The sequence below is a fragment of the Zonotrichia leucophrys genome, chromosome 9 (assembly GCF_028769735.1).
Source record: "Zonotrichia leucophrys gambelii isolate GWCS_2022_RI chromosome 9, RI_Zleu_2.0, whole genome shotgun sequence".
NCBI classification, from domain to species: Eukaryota; Metazoa; Chordata; class Aves; order Passeriformes; family Passerellidae; genus Zonotrichia; species Zonotrichia leucophrys.
This window is the reverse complement of record NC_088179.1, coordinates 4,350,988-4,370,089: the sequence shown is the minus strand read 5'-3', so window position 1 is coordinate 4,370,089 and position 19,102 is coordinate 4,350,988. Positions and strand designations below refer to the sequence as shown.

At 45.8% G+C, this 19,102-nt stretch overlaps 1 protein-coding gene across 2 annotated transcripts; it reads right to left on the bottom strand.

Annotated features, from left to right (window-relative positions):
- Positions 1–318: 318 nt before the first annotated feature.
- Positions 319–18,825, bottom strand: UBE2G2 (ubiquitin conjugating enzyme E2 G2). Of its 2 annotated transcripts, none has more exons than XM_064720611.1 (6): positions 18,720–18,825; positions 13,139–13,174; positions 13,007–13,052; positions 7,516–7,634; positions 3,906–4,046; positions 319–2,223 (listed from the first exon to the last, which is right to left on the bottom strand). In XM_064720611.1, exons 1-6 carry the CDS (start codon positions 18,760–18,762, stop codon positions 2,111–2,113), a joined length of 498 nt encoding a protein of 165 aa, XP_064576681.1. In that variant the 5' UTR covers positions 18,763–18,825; the 3' UTR covers positions 319–2,110. The 2 variants fall into 2 exon arrangements, with proteins under 2 accessions (XP_064576681.1, XP_064576682.1); XM_064720612.1 differs by lacking the exon at positions 18,720–18,825 and adding an exon at positions 18,333–18,348.
- Between the last annotated feature and the right edge of the window lie 277 nt (positions 18,826–19,102).

Genomic DNA, 19,102 nt, shown 5'->3' with positions numbered 1-19,102 from the left:
GACACCAGCACATCCTGAATGAATTCACCTGTTGCATGTTCACAAGAACTTCCCAGGCCAGATACATGGATATAATGACAAACTACACATCTGCCCGCTGTCAGATTTTTATAGTTTTCTTTGAATCACCCACTGCCAGCACTAGAGACAAGACATTTGCCTGGAAAGCCCATGCAGTCATGTCAGCTCTTCCACTCCTAAAGGATGCCATGTTTTAGCTGGGTTAGAATGAACCCTTCCACCCCTTTGGAGCAGGTCTCTTGGCTGTGTGGTTACTCACATACAACACCCACTGCAATACATTTGTGTACAACTATAAAAGGAGAAAATAGAAGCACTTTATTTTCAGTATACAGACTAAATCCCACCATAAAATCAAGATAATGAGCAAGCACACATGAATAAAACACTCAGCACTTAAGCAAACCCCATTTTTGCCATGTCTGTGTTTCTGCAGTGGCTCCTGCAGCTCTCCAGGGTTGCTCCCAAAGGTGGCTGCAGTACTCCCAGGAACAATCCTCCCTCTACTCCACAAAACACTCCCAGTTTGCATAAAGTGCTACATTTTCCTGTATGCCTTGAAATACTAGTTAGGTACAACACTATTTCATCATCTCTGCTCCCAAACTATGTCCAGTCCCACTTCCACCCTGACATCAAAGCCACAATTATTTCTACAAGGAGGTAAAATCAGCAGGTTGTAGCAATACAACTCTCCAGAGGTGCACAACAATGGCCAAGTGTGATCTGCAGCACAGACAGCAAGACAGAAATGCTGAACAGTTGTACCACACACATGCACACGATCACCTCTGCAAAGCTTTCTTCATGGTGTGACTCCTTCCACATCACACTTTTTCACATTAAAAAAAAACAACAGCCCTTGTCAAATTTAGCCCATTTAAAGCTGCCAACAAAATTGGGTTCCATGTGCTATCAATGGGCATGTTATTGCTTGTAGTAAATTGGAGAAATTTGGACCTACACATGAGATTGGCTTGCAAAGCAGAAAGGTCAGGAGAGGCCCCTCAGCAGTTTTAGGAACTGACCAGCTGGTATTTCCTGCACACTGGCTACAGCACTGCAAATGTCCAAAGCACACCTAGTACCATCACTGAGCAAACAGCCCATCCTCTCTGCTTCCTATTTAACACACAGAGCACTCAGTGATTTTTGTAACTCCATCATGCTCACCTTGGCTCATTCACCTGAAAATGGGTGACAGGTGTGATGGCAGAGCAGTGCCAAATCCTCTCAGCACTCACATGTCACCAGAGTGAGCTGATATTCTTGCAGAGCTGTGAACATGCCCAGCAGAGCAAAAACATCCTCACTGGATTTTCCAGCTGCCAATGAGCCACCTCAGCCAGGTGCCCTTGCACAATGCAGCCTTCACACCTTGTGCCTCTGAGTGTGGAGTTTACAGCTGAGTGTCCTCAAGGATTAACAAAGCTGCTCTTGGGATTGCTGCCAAGCCAACAGTGACTCAAAGGCTCAGTACAAACTCACAGTGGTGCATGGGAACACCAGGCCATTCCAGACCCCTGCCAGCCCTCACAGCTCACTGCCTAAAGCTCCTTTCTTTGCTAACACACCTTGACTACAGCCCTGCTTTACAGCCTCTCCTGCTAACTATACTCTTCAAATCAGCTCTGACTGCAACTGCTGCCCTTAACCTACCAAGTACAGAATGGATAGAGTAATTCCTGTCTACTGCTGCTCCAGATGCAATGCTATCAATAAAAACACAACTAATTCTGCCAGCAGATGATCCAAACCAGCACTGCTCTCCAACAGCAGATGGGTGAGGGAGGGCTGCAGATTGCCAAATCTCCAGGCTTTCCACACCACAAAGGAAGGTAGCAACAAGCAGCCTTTGAAACAGCATTGTCTCTGTATTTTTCTCTACCATTGAATCCCTTTTCCACACAATTTAGTGAGTGAACTAGAGGCTTCTCTGGAGCAGTGGAAGAAAAGAGATGGTAAATAAATAACGAATTATAAGAACTAGGCCAATAGTTTTACAAAGTTTTCCTTTTTGGTACCAGCACTGAGCACTGCTCGTTTCCAGGTGGAGAGAAATACAAAACACTTCAGTCTCTCTGAGAGCTTAAAGTCCAAGTGACTTCTGCACAATCTGCTTGGCAATTTTGTTAAATTGTTCTCTGTCTTCCCGCCACATCTTGGAGGCATCTACATTGGCTCCACTTTCATCATTTGGCTCTGAAACAAAAAAGACAAAGGTAAGTGGGCAATGGAGCCTCTTGCTTCTTCAGGAATGTCACTTCCCCAGGGGTTTGAAACAACAAATCCAGCAACAGCTCCTGCATTCCCAAAAGGCTCTGATTTGAGTGACCACAAGAGAAACGGTATCACAAGAAGTTTGAGTTTAGGCAAGAAACAAGTGGCACAAGATGTGGCACCCCCAGTACTGTCAAGGGCTTTTAAAACCACGTGTTTCTCCCTGCACAATGTTTTTTTTCTCCTTCTCCAGCTTCCCAGACACAAAGCCCCTCCCAGCAGGCCACCCAAACAGGTTGTCCCTTGCTGGGATGGTTTGTTCTATTAAAAACCAACAAAACAATCCAAGGACACCCATAGAATATGCTTTCACTTCTGCAACACCTTTCATCAGATGATTTCAGAATGTTTCATGAAGCACAGGGAGTGCTGAAGTCCCAGGGGCTCCCTGTATTTTATGGAGGTAATCTGGAACCCAGGATTTACAAGGTCTGTAGGCAGCAGGACACTGCCCTGGGGTTCCAGAAGGCACTACCAGACCCTGCTCACCTCTCTTGTCACACCAGTCACACCCACCCCAGCCCAGTTCATGGCAGTATCTGGGTTCCATCCTTCTCCACATGGTCCTGATGGTGCACCTGAAAAGCCAGCAGGTGAGCAGGTCACCCAGCCTGGAGAACCTGGGCTTACACACCTGCACAGCCAGGGCTCACAGGTCTCCAGTGCCCTGAAAGAAGCTGGCCACTGGTGTTTTAGCCTAATTTCTCCAGAATCCATGGGAAAACAGGATGCAGGGCAGAGAAGGAGACCAGGTGGCTCCCACACTTCCCAGTGCAGGTGAGGCTGCATCACAAACCAAGCTCTTGGAAGCCATGGGACTATTTGTCTGCACAGCTTCCCAACTGCAGGTTACTATTCCAAAGCTAAAACAGCCCCTTGCAGGAATCTGTTGCTTGTTCTTTGGTCAACTTTGCAGCTTCTAAACCCATTTATCCTTCAAAACCAGTTCTAAGGGACATGGCTCTGCCCTCTTCAGGCAGTTCAGTGGCTCTGTCCACTGTCTGGAAAATTATCCATTTTCCAGAGAGCTGTACATGACAGAGCTGATCCACAGCCCTTGTTAGATTTAGGAAAAACCATCTGAAAGGCTCCACAAAAAGTTTTTCACCCCAGGTCTCTCCTCAAGAAGCCTTCCTCTGAACCAGAGATGGCAGAGAGGGGAACAACAAAGACAAACAGAGTGTGCTGGCTTCTGAACCAGAGGCCACGGGCTCCAGTTTACTGTACTGGTTTGGTCTGATAACCCTTCAGCTGCCAAAGCCAAATCCAACAGAGGCTGTAATCCACAGCCTTAAACATAAAGAACAGCATAGCAAATACAGAGAGGGCTTTGTCCAGCTGAGCCTCTGGGACCACCTGATCCATCTCTACTGTCTCAGGTGCTACCAACCTGGAAGGAAAGCCTTGCAGTAACCCCCATTACTAATTCAGTTGCATTTTTTTCCAACCCTTCTCAGAACACCGGTTCACTAATAAATAAACAAACCCCAAAGCTTTAAGAAGTGTGGCTGCTGCTGAGCAGCTTTCCACGGGCTTTGCTCAGTGAACAAAGCAAAAGGCAAGAGGCTACACCGAGGAAGGGCTGCCAGGACAGCAGGGCTCACCTGCCAGCATGCTGACAACAGACAGGAGGATCTTCTCCACGCTCTGCACGGGGCTCCACCGCTCCGCGCTGCTCTCGTAGCCCATGGGATCATCCCCAGGAGCGTGGAGGATGGAGATGCACACCCTCCCATCTGGGTAAACTGCACAAAAAGCACACAGGATTGTTTGTTACTTAGTGGAAATGATCAGCATCTCCATCTCTTGGGCATAGATCAGCCTTAAGACTTAGCTCTTCTATGATTAAAACTTAATCCAGGTTTAAATTTCCTCTATAAGCAAGCGGACACAAAATATGAAAAACAAAACCCCAGGACAAATCTTCTTTAAGCAACTCCTTCCCCAAGTGCCTGTTGGGAACACTTGTGTCATTTAATAACCAGAAAGGCTCCGTGGAAGAAATGAATGATGCAGCCTGGTGGAATAAGGCAAGAATTTATGCACAGACACAGCTCCAAGCAGGTAAGCAGTGCCACTTAAATGGAAATGAATGCACTGAATGCACATTGGAGTCCTCCACTGGGCTGTGACCATGAAAAGCATTACACAAAGAAGGGAAAAGTGTTATGTTATATATATTATAAACACAAGAAAAAAATAAAGTGTTATGTTAAATATATTATGAACAGTAGGACTGATCTTTTTTTGAATATTACTGAGGTGCAATCAGAAGAATTGCCATTACTTTTTTTTTATTTTTTATTTTTGTTTGCTTAAAGCCCAGATGCATTAAAGCACCTGGAACGAAGGAAACCTATGAATTAAGGATCCAGGTGCTTTCCCTCCCACCTTTAGCATAAGCAACAGTACAAGTTGTCTTCACAGAGACTGGACTCCACTGACTTGGTAATGAAACCAAACAAAGGTTGAAGAGGCACCTCAAAAGAAAACTGCTCTACCAACATGGCCTAATTCTCCTGCATGGCAGGCTCCTGAGGAATGACAACTTCAGCACAATAATTTCAGGGCTTTTATTCCTCAGGTGACCAAGCTGGTGACATTTCCAGGAAAGCAAGACAAAACAAAAAGTGGGAATGACTGCTGGAAGCAGCTGTGCTCATTTCCAACTCCTTCCATTCACCCAGCTATGCCCAAGCACATAAACACTGTGGAGCACTTTTATTCCCAGTCCTTCCTGCAGCCCCAGGCTGGGGACTGGAGCTGCTCTAACCATAGCTGGAAGAGGTGAAAACAGCAGGGCAGGTGCTGAATCAGCACTTCCTGCAAGCCAGGAACCCACTGACAGAAGGATTTCACTCCTGTTCCTGCACAGTGCCTCATTTGAAACAGCTGGAGCACAGCAGCACAGGCAGGACATCAAAGGCTGGCTGCAGGAAGATGTATGGATCATCTCTGCTCTGCTCAGGTGAGACACACCCCTGTCCAGATGTGGGGCCCCAACCTGAGGGCGTGGAGCTGTTGGAACGAGTCCAAAGGAGGCCAGAGAGAGATGCCCCAGAAACAGGCTGGGAGTGCTCAGCCTGGCAAAGAGAAAGCTCCAGGAGACTTCAGAGCCTCTTTCAGTGACTAAAGGGGATCCAGGAGAGCCGGAGAGGGACCTGGGACAAAACATGGAGTGACAGGACACAGGGAATGGCTTCCCACAGCCAGAGGGCAGGGATGGATGGGATATTGGGAATTAGGAATTGTTGAATTGTTCCTTGAGAGGGTGGTGAGGCACAGGGTGTCAGAGCAGCTGTGGCTGCCCCTGGATCCCTGGCAGTGCCCAAGGCCAGGCTGGACAAGGCTTGGAGCAACCTGGGACAGTGGAAGGTGCCCCTGCCATGGCAGGGGGTAGAACAGGATAGGTTTTAATGTCCCTTCCACCAATCCTTCCCAAAGCACCTATTACCTGTGATCTCCCCACACTTATGCTCAGTGCCAGTGCAAGCAATGCCATTCATCACTATTTAGTTACTTTTACCAGAGTATCCAAGGTCATTGTAATATAACAGGAAACAGTTCTGTGGTATCCCAATTCCCCCTTGACATAAGATAAACTGCAAAGATGAGGGGACACAGCAGACTTTAAAACATTTTCCTTGTGATTTCTCACAGGGGGAGAAAAAAGTAGAAAAAGCACAGCCCAGCCACCCCTTTCTGGGTAGAAGCAGCCCACCACAACCCCAGTGAGAAGAAACATTCAAGTGTCTGCTTCAGGTGACCTCAGCTGCAGATTAAGAAGACTCAGAGACACAGGGCTTCAAAGAGCTGAGCTGACCATCCAGTGTGTTCCAACTATCCCATGGAAGGAACACCCATGGGTAAAGCCACTCTTTAACACAGGAGTCAGGCAATTTGTGCTTCTCCACACCCCACTCCTCCTGGCAGTGCTGCACACAACACAGCTGCAAGGAGTGAACCTCAAGCCAAGGCCACAGCTGGAGCTGCAGGGACAAGGGTTTGCTCAGGGACACCAGTCCTGGCAAGAAGTTTGGGTAAATCAGTCCAGCTGCAGCAAGGTGCTGACATGGCCACACTGCTTCCAAGTGCCAGTGCTCCAGAAGTGCTGCCACAATGCCCTGGGCATGTCCACACAGTTCTGTGCTGTGACATGCAGGTGTGTCCTCCACAGGAGAATAAAGATGTGGATTAAATGGGTAAGAATCTCACAGGTGGTGCTTCCAGAAAGGAATAACAGAGAAACTTCAAGAAATTGCAAAATTCCTTGTGTATAGGGCGAAATAAATTGATTTCCAGCTGAGATTATGACCTGTGTTTTCCCAGTGCAAGGATGTCAGCTGAAGAGGCAGCACTAGGCAGGAGCACAGCATTTGTCTTCTCCTTAAGGAACCTTAAGGGTTTTTAAAAAAATCTTAAGGTTTTTTTTATGTTCAGGGTTCAAACTTGTTAACTGTATTTCTTGTCACTGCAATTACTCCCACTAAAGAGTCTTCAGGTAATATTGTCACCATCACAGACTCACTAAGGTTGGACAAGGTCTCTAACTCAATCAGCATCACAGAGCAAAGGCCAGCAAAGTGTTAATATTAAACACCTGTAAATGTGTTGTCTGCTTGGACAGAGCACTGTATTTCAGAGAGATCCCCTCAGAAATGTTAAACCTGTGATTTCATGGGGCAGAAGTCATGCTGCCTAATAAAGCTGCACCCATGAACAACTTTTCAGTCATTAAAATAATACCAAAATACCTAGATACAAGCCATAGAGCAAGACAGAGTTCATGGTGTGTTGGGACAATGCTCTCAGGCACATGGTGGCATTCTTGGGGTGTCATGCATAGTCAGGAGTTGAACACCACGATCCTGATGGGTCCCTCCAAACTCAGCATATTCTATGATTCTTTGTCTAGAAAGAGCCTGCATTAATTCACTAAGTCTCACATCCTGTACAGAAGATTTAAAGGCATGGAATTTGCTGGAATCCTTTTAGGATGAGCAAAAATTTTATGAGGAATAATGGGATAAAGATAAAAGGACCTTAAGACAGAGCAAAACTGTTGGGCAGCTGAATGCTCATGCTGCCTGCTCCAGGTTGGGGAGGGAGAGAACCACCCTTGGCAAGGATGCCAGATCTGCTGCTGCAAAAGGTTCTTTTTAAGCTGCACAAGCAACTCCAACCCCCCTGTGCATCCTGCTGCATCAGACTCACTGTTGGGATGGAACATCTCACAGGTGAACCTCATCTTGGGAGGGCTCAGCGGGTAATCCAGCGGGAAGCTCAGGATAGCAGGGAAAACCCCATACTCAAAACAGGTGTCTTCAGGACCCCTGGAAACAGAGAAAATGTTATTCATCAAAGTTTTAAACAGCTCTTTCACCCAAATTCTTGTCTCATGAGATGTTTGAGGCATGGGTTCCATCGTCTTCTCCAGGAAACAAAGAGTTAAGGTGCTCTTACCCCACACCTCATAAACTTAAATCCAAATATGAGGCTTGGGAGGCAGGGGGGAAATCAAAGCTTGCACGCTAAATTACTAGGAAGGTCACAACACTGTTTAATTAGCAGGGTGTGTCTGGATATAATTGGAGTATCTGGCTCCAAGGCATGTTCCAGGATTTGAGTGTCTGCACGTCAAGCGAAAGCAGAGGCAGGTGTGGGACTCCTGTGCCTTTGAAGATACTGTTATGCTCTGCAAGACAGAGATGTCAAATGCTGGAGCTCAAAATTAATTTATAAATGCCACAGAGATCCCAACTGCCAGTATCTAGCACAACCACACAAACACTTATCACTGTCTGATGCAGAAAGCACAGCAAAGGTTTGGAAAAATAAAAACACAGCCCAGAGACCATAATTGTCAGAAGACATGCAGGACAACAATGTGTCTTTGCAGACTTCAGCTATTGAGTTTGCCCTCCCTCCAGTGCAGGTGGAGAACAAATGGCTTCATCAGGGCTCTTGTAGGAACATTTCCTTATTGTGTTCAGGATCTAGTTCAAAGTGCAGGCGAGTTGAGAACATAAAGACAACTATTTTACCCTGCCTACATAAAACACTTGTGGAAAGTGAGCAAAAACCAAGTTATTTGTGAGCAAAAAACAAGTAATAAATCACTAGCCATGATTTATTCAAACTTGATGAACCATCTGGAAGTTGTAACACAAACATGATTTCCCTTGATTGGAAAGATGACGAAAAAAGCTTCAGCACTAAAAATTGTTGCCAAGGAAACCTCATGTATTTAGTAAAAGGCTGTTCAAACAAAGGTTGCACTGTCTGGGAAATAAGGGTTAGGAATATATTCATGCTTCCTCCTCCCAGTCCACATTCTCCATGCCAGAAAGAACATTGAAGTTGGTGAGCAGCAAATCCTAAAGCAGTGGAAGACTTACTCTCTCAAACTTGGGGATTCAAAAGACTTGGCTTAAATCACAAGAACTTGGCTTAAACCACAAAACCTATGTGATTTAAACATGAATATCGACACTGGCAGGTAAGGTAAGAGAAATGCACCAACATTCTGCAAGAATGAAAGCTAAACTGTCTCAACCACTTTGTTCCCTTTCTGGCCTTTTCCCTAAATTTAGTCAGGATTCAATTCACATCTGAGAGTAAACTGAATGCATTTTTTCCTGACCATTTTAATTCCAGCTGCATTTTAAAGGCTTATTGTTGAACTTCTGAGAGTATGTACATACAGGCATTGAAAAGCTGGTGGGTGTCTATGTTCTGTTTTGAGAGCAAACCCACAGCCTTAAGGGCTCTTCTGTCAAATACACTCAACCCAACATACTCCATTTTAGGCCCTGCATTATGTGAGCAAAATGCTTTTGTTTCAGCCACTCAGCGCTGCCAGGATCAACTTCAAAGAAATTATTAAAGTTAATCCAAGACAGCATTTGCAGCTACAAAACACTCAGCATTTGAACTTGACAGCATCACTTTGAGCTCACAAAGGACATTGGCAGGGCCAGGGAGGTAAGAGCATGGCAGCTGCTGCAATCACCCTCTGCTCTGCAGTGATTCCAAAGCTGACAAGGAGACAAAGCATGAAAATGAGAAGAATGAGAAGCTCTGCCCTCTAGAAGCTGGCTGTAACTCATGCAAGGGGCAGAGAAGAGTGGTGGGGATCTTCCAAATAAGAGAGAGAAGTACCTTGAGGAGAACAGCTAATGGAAATTTGGAGAAAAGGCTCCTCAGGGGGGACCTTCTACAACTCCCTGACAGGAGGGTGCAGCCAGGTGGGGGTCAGGCTCTGTCCCAGAACAAGAGACAAATCAAGAAGAAACAGCCTCAAGTTGCAACAGTGGAGATTTAGTTTTGATATTGGGAAAAATTTCCTCCCTGAAAGGGTTTTTCAGGCTGCCCAGGGAAGTGGTGGAGTCACCATCCCTGAAAGCAATCAAAAACCATGTGAATGTGGCACTTGGGGACATGGTTTAGTGGTGGATTTGTCAGTGCTTGGGGAATGGTTGGATTTGATGCCTTAACAATTCTGTGATTCTAATTCTATAATCACAGCTTCACATACATTTGCAAACGGCTTATTTGTGAAAAGATGCTGGAAAAACACCAAACCCCACAATCATCAGATGCCCAAAAGGGGAATGGAAACAAAAGTCATAAGCCTAATTATAGATCTAATTACCTTTCTAAACAGCTTTGTGATAAGTTGACTTCAATTTACGCTGTTTAGTTTTCAAGCAATCTTTAGGCTAATAAAGTTCTTAACCATTGCATGCTTTTGTGTCTTTTGGGGATAAACTTTAATAGCAACACACACTTGTACATGCCAACCAGAGAGGGCAAAACTTGGCCCTGAAATGTTAAATCCATGAACACAACACAGCCTGGAGGACCTCACGCAACGCCAGGGAATTGAGCAACACACGGCAAACTCTCCTGAAATGATGCTGCAAAGACCTGGCTTTCAACAATGCTCCTCACCTCTGGTCTTCAGAAAGGTTTTCACATGGGTATTTTCAGTTCTGTGCCCATCACACTCATTTTAGGAGTGTAAAATCTGTTCTGTCCTTTTTTTTAGTATGGTTTCAACATTTATACATTTTACATTCCTCCAGCATTGCTGCTGCAGACAAGAACACTGGAGATACAAATAATTATTATTTCCATTATTTAAAAACGCTTTGTTTTATCTCCAAGTCAAGCTCTTACATCAATCTATGTAACATTACCCAGCCTACCTTTGAATTGACAAATGAGAGATGTCTTTTTTTTCTTAGGTCTCTTTTTTTAAAGTTATGTGCCATTATATAAAGCTCTAGCTTTATATAAATTGGGTGAAGGAAAGAAAGTATTCTGCTTTTTTTCATAATTATGTTTCTCACCATTTGCACTTCATCTGTGTAAAAATTTGCAGGCAGCTTCACTCCTGTTTTCTCCTCTGCACACCTCATTCCCTGAATCTCACACAGCACATCTGAGATTACACAACACTGGAGGAGACCACCACAGACAAATACAAACAAGTCATGTAACTTACTTTCCAAAGGCATGGCAAACACTGCTACTAACAAGATTTGTAAAGAGATGAAAGTAACCCAATGTGTTTGGGGTAAACATGTTTCTATTGTATCACACCTTCAAAATTGAGCAGATCTTAAAATATAACTTTATTATGACACACACACAATGCAGAAACCAAAATGAAAGCACCTCCGCCTCTCATTTTACGCTGACAAAGACCTGAAGCTCAACACTCAGCACTTTAAAGGGCTTTCAAGTCTGCAGAGCAGCTCCTCTGTTCTTTAAGGATGTGACAAGAAACATCAGAAAAGGTGTTTTCTAGGCAATTCAGAAGTACCTCTGAGCCTCCCTCAGGAAATCTCTACTCAGGCACAGCACTTTGGCAGGAGGAAGCACCAATAAGCAGGAATTTCCTTCCATGTTCCAAGAAGTGCATTAAACCCTCTGGGATTTCCACACTGCCAGCAATCACAGCTGCCTGACCTGAAATCTGGCCCAGCACAAAGCAAATGTGCTGACTATGCCTCTCACAGAAAGCCCAAGACCCTGCAGCCAAAATCTCTGATGTCAGGCAACAGAACAACCAATTTCCATGCTAAGTGTTTCTTTTCAGGGCACTGAGCTACCAGGAAGCACAACCTGTTATCCCAGGAGAAATCACTGCACATAAGCAGAGGCATTTGCCAACTCTTGCCATCAATGAGCAAAACAAGCAGTGGTAATCCAAACCTCCACTCAGCAAGGTCTAAAATAACTCAGAGCCATGCAGCAGCATCACCCACACAGCCACTTTGTGTGCAACAGGGAACTCAGCTCTTGGATTGGTTGCACCCCTGAGCCCAAGAGACAGAAATCTTGGTTTTCATCCCTAGATAACAGATTCCAAGCAAACCCAGCTAGGAAAACTCTGCCACCCACACCAGCTGAGAATCTCCCCAGTCAGCACTGGTGGTTGCAGGGAAAACCTGCTCAGATCAGAACAGGCACAGAGAGAGCAGGGTCACAGCCACTGCCAGTCCTCTGGGACAACCCAGCCCTGGCAGAAGGAAAGGAAACCCCCAATTCTTACCAAATCCTGAAATACAGAGCCAGGATCCACCCCAACAACAGACCACCAGCTCCAAGGTGGACTCAGTGCTCTGGAGCTTCTTCACCTTTTAATTGTGCAGTATTTGCATAAATTGTCAGATGTGAGTGACAAACGTCTTTTTTCCTCTCCTCTAGCATTTTAGAACTTTATTCTGTAAAAATCACTGGTTATTCCATGTACTCAAAGCTCCCAAAGAAGGTACAGCATGAGTAGGAGTAAAAGAAAGAGAGAAGACAACCTGTAAGATGCTGGGCAAAAAGATTTTGTCCTTTCATGGCAAATTGTCTTTTTCATGGCAAATTTTGCTACCAACAACCACACCCACCAGGTGGGGAGTGGAAGAGACAGAACACAGCTTTGTAAAGGAGTTTTCATCAGCCCCAAAACACAGCAGGTCAGGATCAGAGCTATTCATCAAGAGAAGAGTGAATCTCTTTCCAGACAAACCACTGCATCCAACCCTTGTCAGCACCAACTGATTCAGGAAGTGTAAAGAACTTCAAAAGACTTTTTACTTAAATTTCAATACTTTTTCTGATCAGAACATTTCAATATTTCAAAAAAAAAGTAAGTAAACTAATTTTAGACATTGATTTTAACTTCAAAAGAATTTTAACTTAAATTTCAATACTTTTTCTGATCAGAACATTTCAATATTCCAAGAAAAAATAAATAGTAAATAAACTAATTTTAGACATTGAGTTTTTTCTCCTGTCACTAATAATTTGTGTATTTTGCTCCACTTAAAGCTTGTCCTGCACTTGCAGATAGATGTTCCAAGGTATGTGTGATCTACAATAAACTGTTTGTTTCCTACAGTGTTTGTAAATGTAAATAATATCCAAGAGAGCCCAAATGAGGATTCTTGACAAATTTGTGAGCTTGTTATTATGGCACCTGTACAAGAAGTTATGATAACAAGTTGTACACATCACCAATGTTGCCTCTGTCACTGTTTAAAGTCCAAATTAAGTCCCTGTTTGGATCAGAGGAGTTTCCAGCCCAAGGCAGGCCAATGCTGATGTCACACAGAACTGACAGTCCTTTTCCACATTCCTGCTCTCCTAGAAGCTCATCACAGCATCACAGCTGATTTCAGACACCAAACAGAATTTAACTCACATGATCAGGGCCTCCCATTCAAAGAAGTTCTCTTCATTCATGGGACCTGTGAAGCAGAACAGAACAATGCTCAGGGCTACCTGAACACAAGGTCACAGCTCCAGAGGGCACAAACCCTGCTCAGCTCCTCACCTGCCACAATCCCTTCTGGTGGGTTCAGGGTCAGCTCTGCAAAAACACAAACACAAGGAAGACTGAGGTGATTTGTGAGCCCAAGCATTTCAGGGGGGGTGTGAGTGGCCATGGCTTAGCACAGGGGCCCAACCACCATTGCTTAATGCAGAACAGTGTTCTACACAAAATTATTTGGCACTTTGGGGTTTTCCAGGCTCCTAGAACTAGCCTTGGAATCACAGAATTGTTTAGGTTGGAAAAGACCTCTGGGATCATTGAGTCATCTGTCTTCACAGAGGCAATAAATTAAACCTGAGAAGGAAGACAAAATCATTTCACAAAGCCTGGGAAACACTCTTTTCTTGCACCTCTGTGGTATCTGCTGCAAACCATAACAGCCTGAAGTTTGTATTCCTGCAACGTCTCCAGGTTTGATGCACCTCAGTGCAAAACCCACAACAACACAAAAACAGGAGAAACAGACACATGAGAATTCAATCCAACCTCCTGCATGGTCTAGAAAATGTGAGTTAAAAAAAAAAGCAGCATCAATAAAACAGCCACGGCTGCACAGGAAAGTTGGGATCCATCAATCCTCACTTTCTCTAGGAAACTGCTACAATTTAAAATTCATAAAACAATCTTCAGCATCACCTCAAGCTGGTGAAGGCCAGTACACGACATGCTGATAAAATAACAACCAGATTTTCTCAGTCTAGTGGACTGACCATCAGTTTCTGGGTTCTGATGTTCTGCAGGGAGGCAGCAGCAGCTGAAGCACAGCTCAGCCACAAACAGGCAACCAATTCCTGGGGGCTCAGCACCAAGCCCAGGGCTCTGAGTGAGCCATGGGGCAGGAGGGGACACTCCCAGCTGCTTATCCAGCAGTGTTTCCTCATCAATGGCCTCTGGAGCACCTCAGTAACACACAGAGCACAGCCAGAGACACTTGACCTCATTTCTGTTCAGGGCATAGGTGAAAGAACAGATTTCTGTCTTATAACAGCTCCTTTAGTGCAGCATTCAAAGATGCATTGCCAGGAGAGACCTTCAGTTTGCTCTGAGTGCCCTTAACCTTGGCACAGCCCTCTCTGAAGGTCCAAACCCAGCAGCAGATTGAAACTCAGCCCTGCTGTTTTCCACACGTCCTGGCATTCCACGGCAGGTTTTTCCAGCTTCACAGTGGGTCTCCAGTAGCTTTTCTTGTTGATGTTTTTAGACAGAAAGAGGGAGATGTTAAACACAGGAGCTCCTGGAATCATTTTGCTCCATCTTGTGGTTCTCCCTAAGAAGAAAATGCCTCTGATGTTTCCCTGGAAAAGCCACATGGAATTGTGTCATACAGCACTCCAAGGAGAACAGGGGCAATGGGAATAAACAGCCAAAGCCCACAGAGCAAAGGGTCTTCATGAGGATAATTCTCCACTTCCTTGCTCAGTTCCTCCCTCAGAGAAACGTTTCCATCCTTAAGGATCAGATAAAGCAGAATCCGGGCACTCAGGGGCACAGGAATGTTGATTTTCCATCAGAGTTTGATTTTCCATCTTGTGGTTCTCCCTAAGAAGAAAATGCCTCTGCTGTTCCTCTGGAAAAGCTGGCAGCAGTCCCTGTGGTGGGCAGCCACCCAGAGACATGGAATTGTGTCATACAGCACTCCAAGGAGAACAGGGGCAATGGGAATGAACAGCCAAAGGCCACAGAGCAGAGTCTTCATTAGGACAGAGGTTCCATTCTCCACTTCTTGCTCAGCTCCCCCCTCAGAGAAAGGTTTCCATCCTTAAGGATCAGGTAAAGCAGAATTTGGGCATTCAGGGGCAGAGGAACTTTGATTTTGAGTGGCTGCACATGATCACTGAGAAAGGTCTCCATGGGAATGGTGACTCCTAACCTGTGACTTCCCCAGAGCTGTTCAAAAGGAAATTGAGAGCCCAGCTGAACATGAAGCATGGGAGCTGACACAGCATCACTCACCAGAGCCTCCAAAGCAGGGTCACTGCAATGGAATGGCAGGGAGGTGCCCAGTTATTTGTGAGTGAGCAGCAGAAAGCAGTGAAAGGCTGAAACCAGTGCTCTGATCACATGCAGAGTGACTCTGACAGAGCCAAACAGTCCCACTCAGCGCAGAAATTTTCCACAACAGCCAATCTAAACCTCCCCAGGTGCAACTTTTTATTTGTTCCCTGGGAGCAGAGCCAGATCTTGTGAGCTTAAAACAGAGCTGACACCAGATAAATGTGATGCCTCTATCAGGAATTCAGGGCAGGTTAGCTGCACACACAATCAGCCCCTTCCTTTTCATTTCTCTGCTCTTTGTGGAGTTGTTATCAGCCAATTCCACCGTGGAGATGGTTCTCAGGAGAGCTGAAAACACATCTTGTTAAAGAACTGAAGAGACTGAGATCATCCTTAAAAGAGAAGTTCAGCAGTGTGGTTCCTAAAAACTGCAGCAAACCTGCAAGGGGATTTAGGATAAAAGCCCAGGATTTAGGAAATATTATGGGTACGTGCTCAGTGCAGTATCTGACAGCATCTGGACTGAGAAAAAGTCAGTTTTCTTCTGATTCCACACAACTCTCCCCAGGCACTAAGGATGGGAGGTACCCCCTAAAGCCCTGCCAGAAGGTTTATCATTTCTGTGCTTCCCAAATCTCACAATTAACATAAATCTTTTATTTTCAACCTGACAGCACTTCCAGAGAAACCTGTTGGCATTAAAATCCCTGCTGCCTGTTTGTGCCAGGAAGGAAATCCAGTGCATCCAATCAGGCACTGCAGTTCTCAGGTCTCTAGAGATTTAATTCTTACAATGTGACCCACTTTAGACTTGAAATTTCAGCCAGCACAAGACATCTTCAAGATCTGATACTGTTTCTTTACTTCAAGAAACAGTCAACACAGAAAAATAACGTTTCCATCTCTTATCTCTCACAAATATAAGCTACTGAGAGACTTAGGTCAGGCTTTAATACTATTATACATCAAGAATTAACAACAGGCACATGCTCTAATAAAAATGATGCCCTTTTTATATCTGATTTTTTTTTCAGCTTTATCCAAACTGGTTCTGGCAGAGTAGATAGTAAATCTGAAAAAGAAAGAAATCAAACAGAGATCTAAATGAGGACAAGAAACCCAATCATCTGAATGCCCACAGCTTCCCTTCCTTCTTCAAAAAAAAAAAAAAATCAGTGCAATTCCACAACCTCTCCCAAAATGCAGTAATATATCTGGGCTCCATCAGATAGAAACTCCTCACAATGTCAAGAATTTTTCACAGAAGGAAACGATAAATCTTTAAATTAAGACTTAAACAGAGTGTGGGCATGCAGAGAAAAAGATGAAAGACAAAAATTGAAAAAATGGAAAGAGTTAAATAAAAAGCAGCATCAATAAAACAGCCATGGCTGCACAGGAAAGTTTGGATCCATCAATCCTCACTTTCTCTAGGAAACTGCTACAATTTAAAATTCATAAAACAATCTTCAGCATCAACTCAAGCTGGTAAGGAAATCTGGTAAGGAAATACACCTTACCAGAAATCTGGTAAGGAAAATACACCCACCAGCAAGGCACTGAGTGCCAACACCACTGTTACTACTAGAAGTAACTAAAGGGAAGACATGGAGGAGAAGAGGGATAGTAAAGAAAAAAGAAATGTCCATAACTTTGTAGATAACACCCAGGCAGGAGAGGGTCACTGAAAACCATTCCCATTCACCCAGGGCAACACAGGAGGGAGAAACTTCACACTGAGCTGAACCTCAGGCTCCAGCCCTGTCCCAAGGCAGGACTTGCAAAAAGAGGCAGCAGAACTACCTAAAGCCAGGAGCTATTTTTATTTTTCATGATAACTTTAGCTGAAAATCTCTACAGAGCTAAGAGACTGCAGAGCTACAATTAACTGCCAGTCTTTAGAGAGACACAAGGGAAAGGTTGTGAGTCCTAAGTGATTCTGGGGCTTGTGCTAAAGGAAAATAACAATGCACAGACACCAAAATGTCTGTTTTACTGCACTGCTGCAGCTCAGGTTTCCAGAAAGCACTGTGCACTCAGCCAGTTACATTCATTTTTTACAACACTGAGTTTTATTGGGCATGGGAAAGTGCTTGTAAAGGCAGATCACAGACAAAACATTATCTCTGTTCCTGCCTTGTGTTACCCTGGGAAACCAGGCAGAGAAGAGTCACCTCATGTCTGCCTGTGGCATTAAGTAAAAATCTTTCTGAGATAATTTAATATCATTTTTCCTAAATACTTTGTTCATACAAGACGCTCCAGTAAGATCTCTGTGCTCCTCAACAACAAAGGATCACAAATGTTTCTTTGAGACTTAGGGCACTGATATGAGAGGAGAGAAGCAGTGCCAAGATTTTCTGTGGTTGTTTTTCAGGTCACTGCCTCTGGAATACAACAGGAAAATGGAGATTTCTAGGGCACACACTGTCAGCACAAACTTCAGCCAGCCCCAGCTGGGTGGGGAGCCCTGGCTGCCCAAACTTCTGTGTGACAGCTCAGCTCAGAGAGCTGCAGAGCAGCCTGAGAACAGCACAGTGCTGGCAGAAAATGTGTGTCAGAAATACTTTCATAAAGGCTGGTGTATTCCACTGAATCATGACAGAAACAAGTCCCCATGCCTGGACAGACCACAGGAAGTGACCTTCCCTGGAGCAGAGCCTGTTCTTACAGCCCAGCTCCCTCCAGCCCCACCAAACATTTCTCTTCTCCATTCTACTTCCTTGCTGTAAATAAAACCCAGAGCATTAAAGCACCTAGGTACACAAACAGGTATTTCTTGCCAACAAAAGGCACTTTTGGGCACATCTCAAACCCATCAGGGAGCAGATGAGCCATCCCAGAAGCTCTGGGATTCCCAGAGGTCTCTGGTCCCTGTGGTGAGCATCCCTGCAGCCACATCCCACAGTGGTTTTTAAACAAACAAGTCTAGCCTTTCATTACTAAATTCGAATTTAAATCCTTTTTCTAGCCATTCTGCTTCCATTAAGGACTTCAGAGAATTCCAGAATCATTCAAGTTGGAAGGGACATTAAAGTTTATCTCATTTCACCCCTGCCATGGTCAGGGACACCTCCACCAGCCCAGCTCGCCCCAAGCCCTGTCCCACCTGGCCCTGGACACTCCCAGGGACCCAGGGGCAGCCACAAGCAGGAGGATCTGCCCTGACAAACACCTCGAATTACAGAGATCTCCATACCTGTATTCTGTTCTATCTGGAAAATTTAACAAGGAAAATACCAAAATAACCGGCCACATGCCCAGGGTTCCCAGCCTCCCTCTGGAACAGCGGAATCCCAGAGGTGCCACCCGCACACCGAGCTGTCCCCTCGGTGTCCCGGCGAGACAGGGGGCAGGACTCCCTTCCCACAGCCCCCTCAGAGCGGGCAGTGCCCCGTGCCCGTCCGTGACCCCCAGCCCGCCCCGGGAGCTGCACGGAGCCAGAGAGGAGCCGGGGCACGGCGAGGCCCGCGGCCCGGCCTGCCCGGCGGCCGTCACGGCCCCTCCCGGCCCGCGGGTCCTCCCGGGCTTCGGGAGCGCTCCCCTTTGTGAGGGCAGCGCCAGGGGCCCGGGGAGCGCCACTCACGCTTGTACTCGGCCATGAGCCGCTTCAGCGCCGTCCCCGCCATGGCGCGGCCCCGCCGCCGCTTCCGGGTGCGCGGCCGGAGCGGCCGCGGGCGGGGCAGGGCGGAGGGCGGCGCTCTATCCGCCCGCTTCGCCTCTATGGTAGCGGCCGGTCCTCCCACCGGTATCAGGCGGAGCGGGAAAACCTCGGGATTCCCTATAGGAAACAATGGGGAAGATGCAAGAGAATCTGCAAAATGCCCCATGGAGCGGGGGTATGCGGAGCGGATTGCCCGGAGCAGCGCCCACACGGCATTTCCTGCACAGAGAGCGGAGAGCCCGGCCCGAGTCCCTGAGGGGATCCGCGGGATATCCCAGCCCAGCTACCGCCACCCTGGAAAAGGG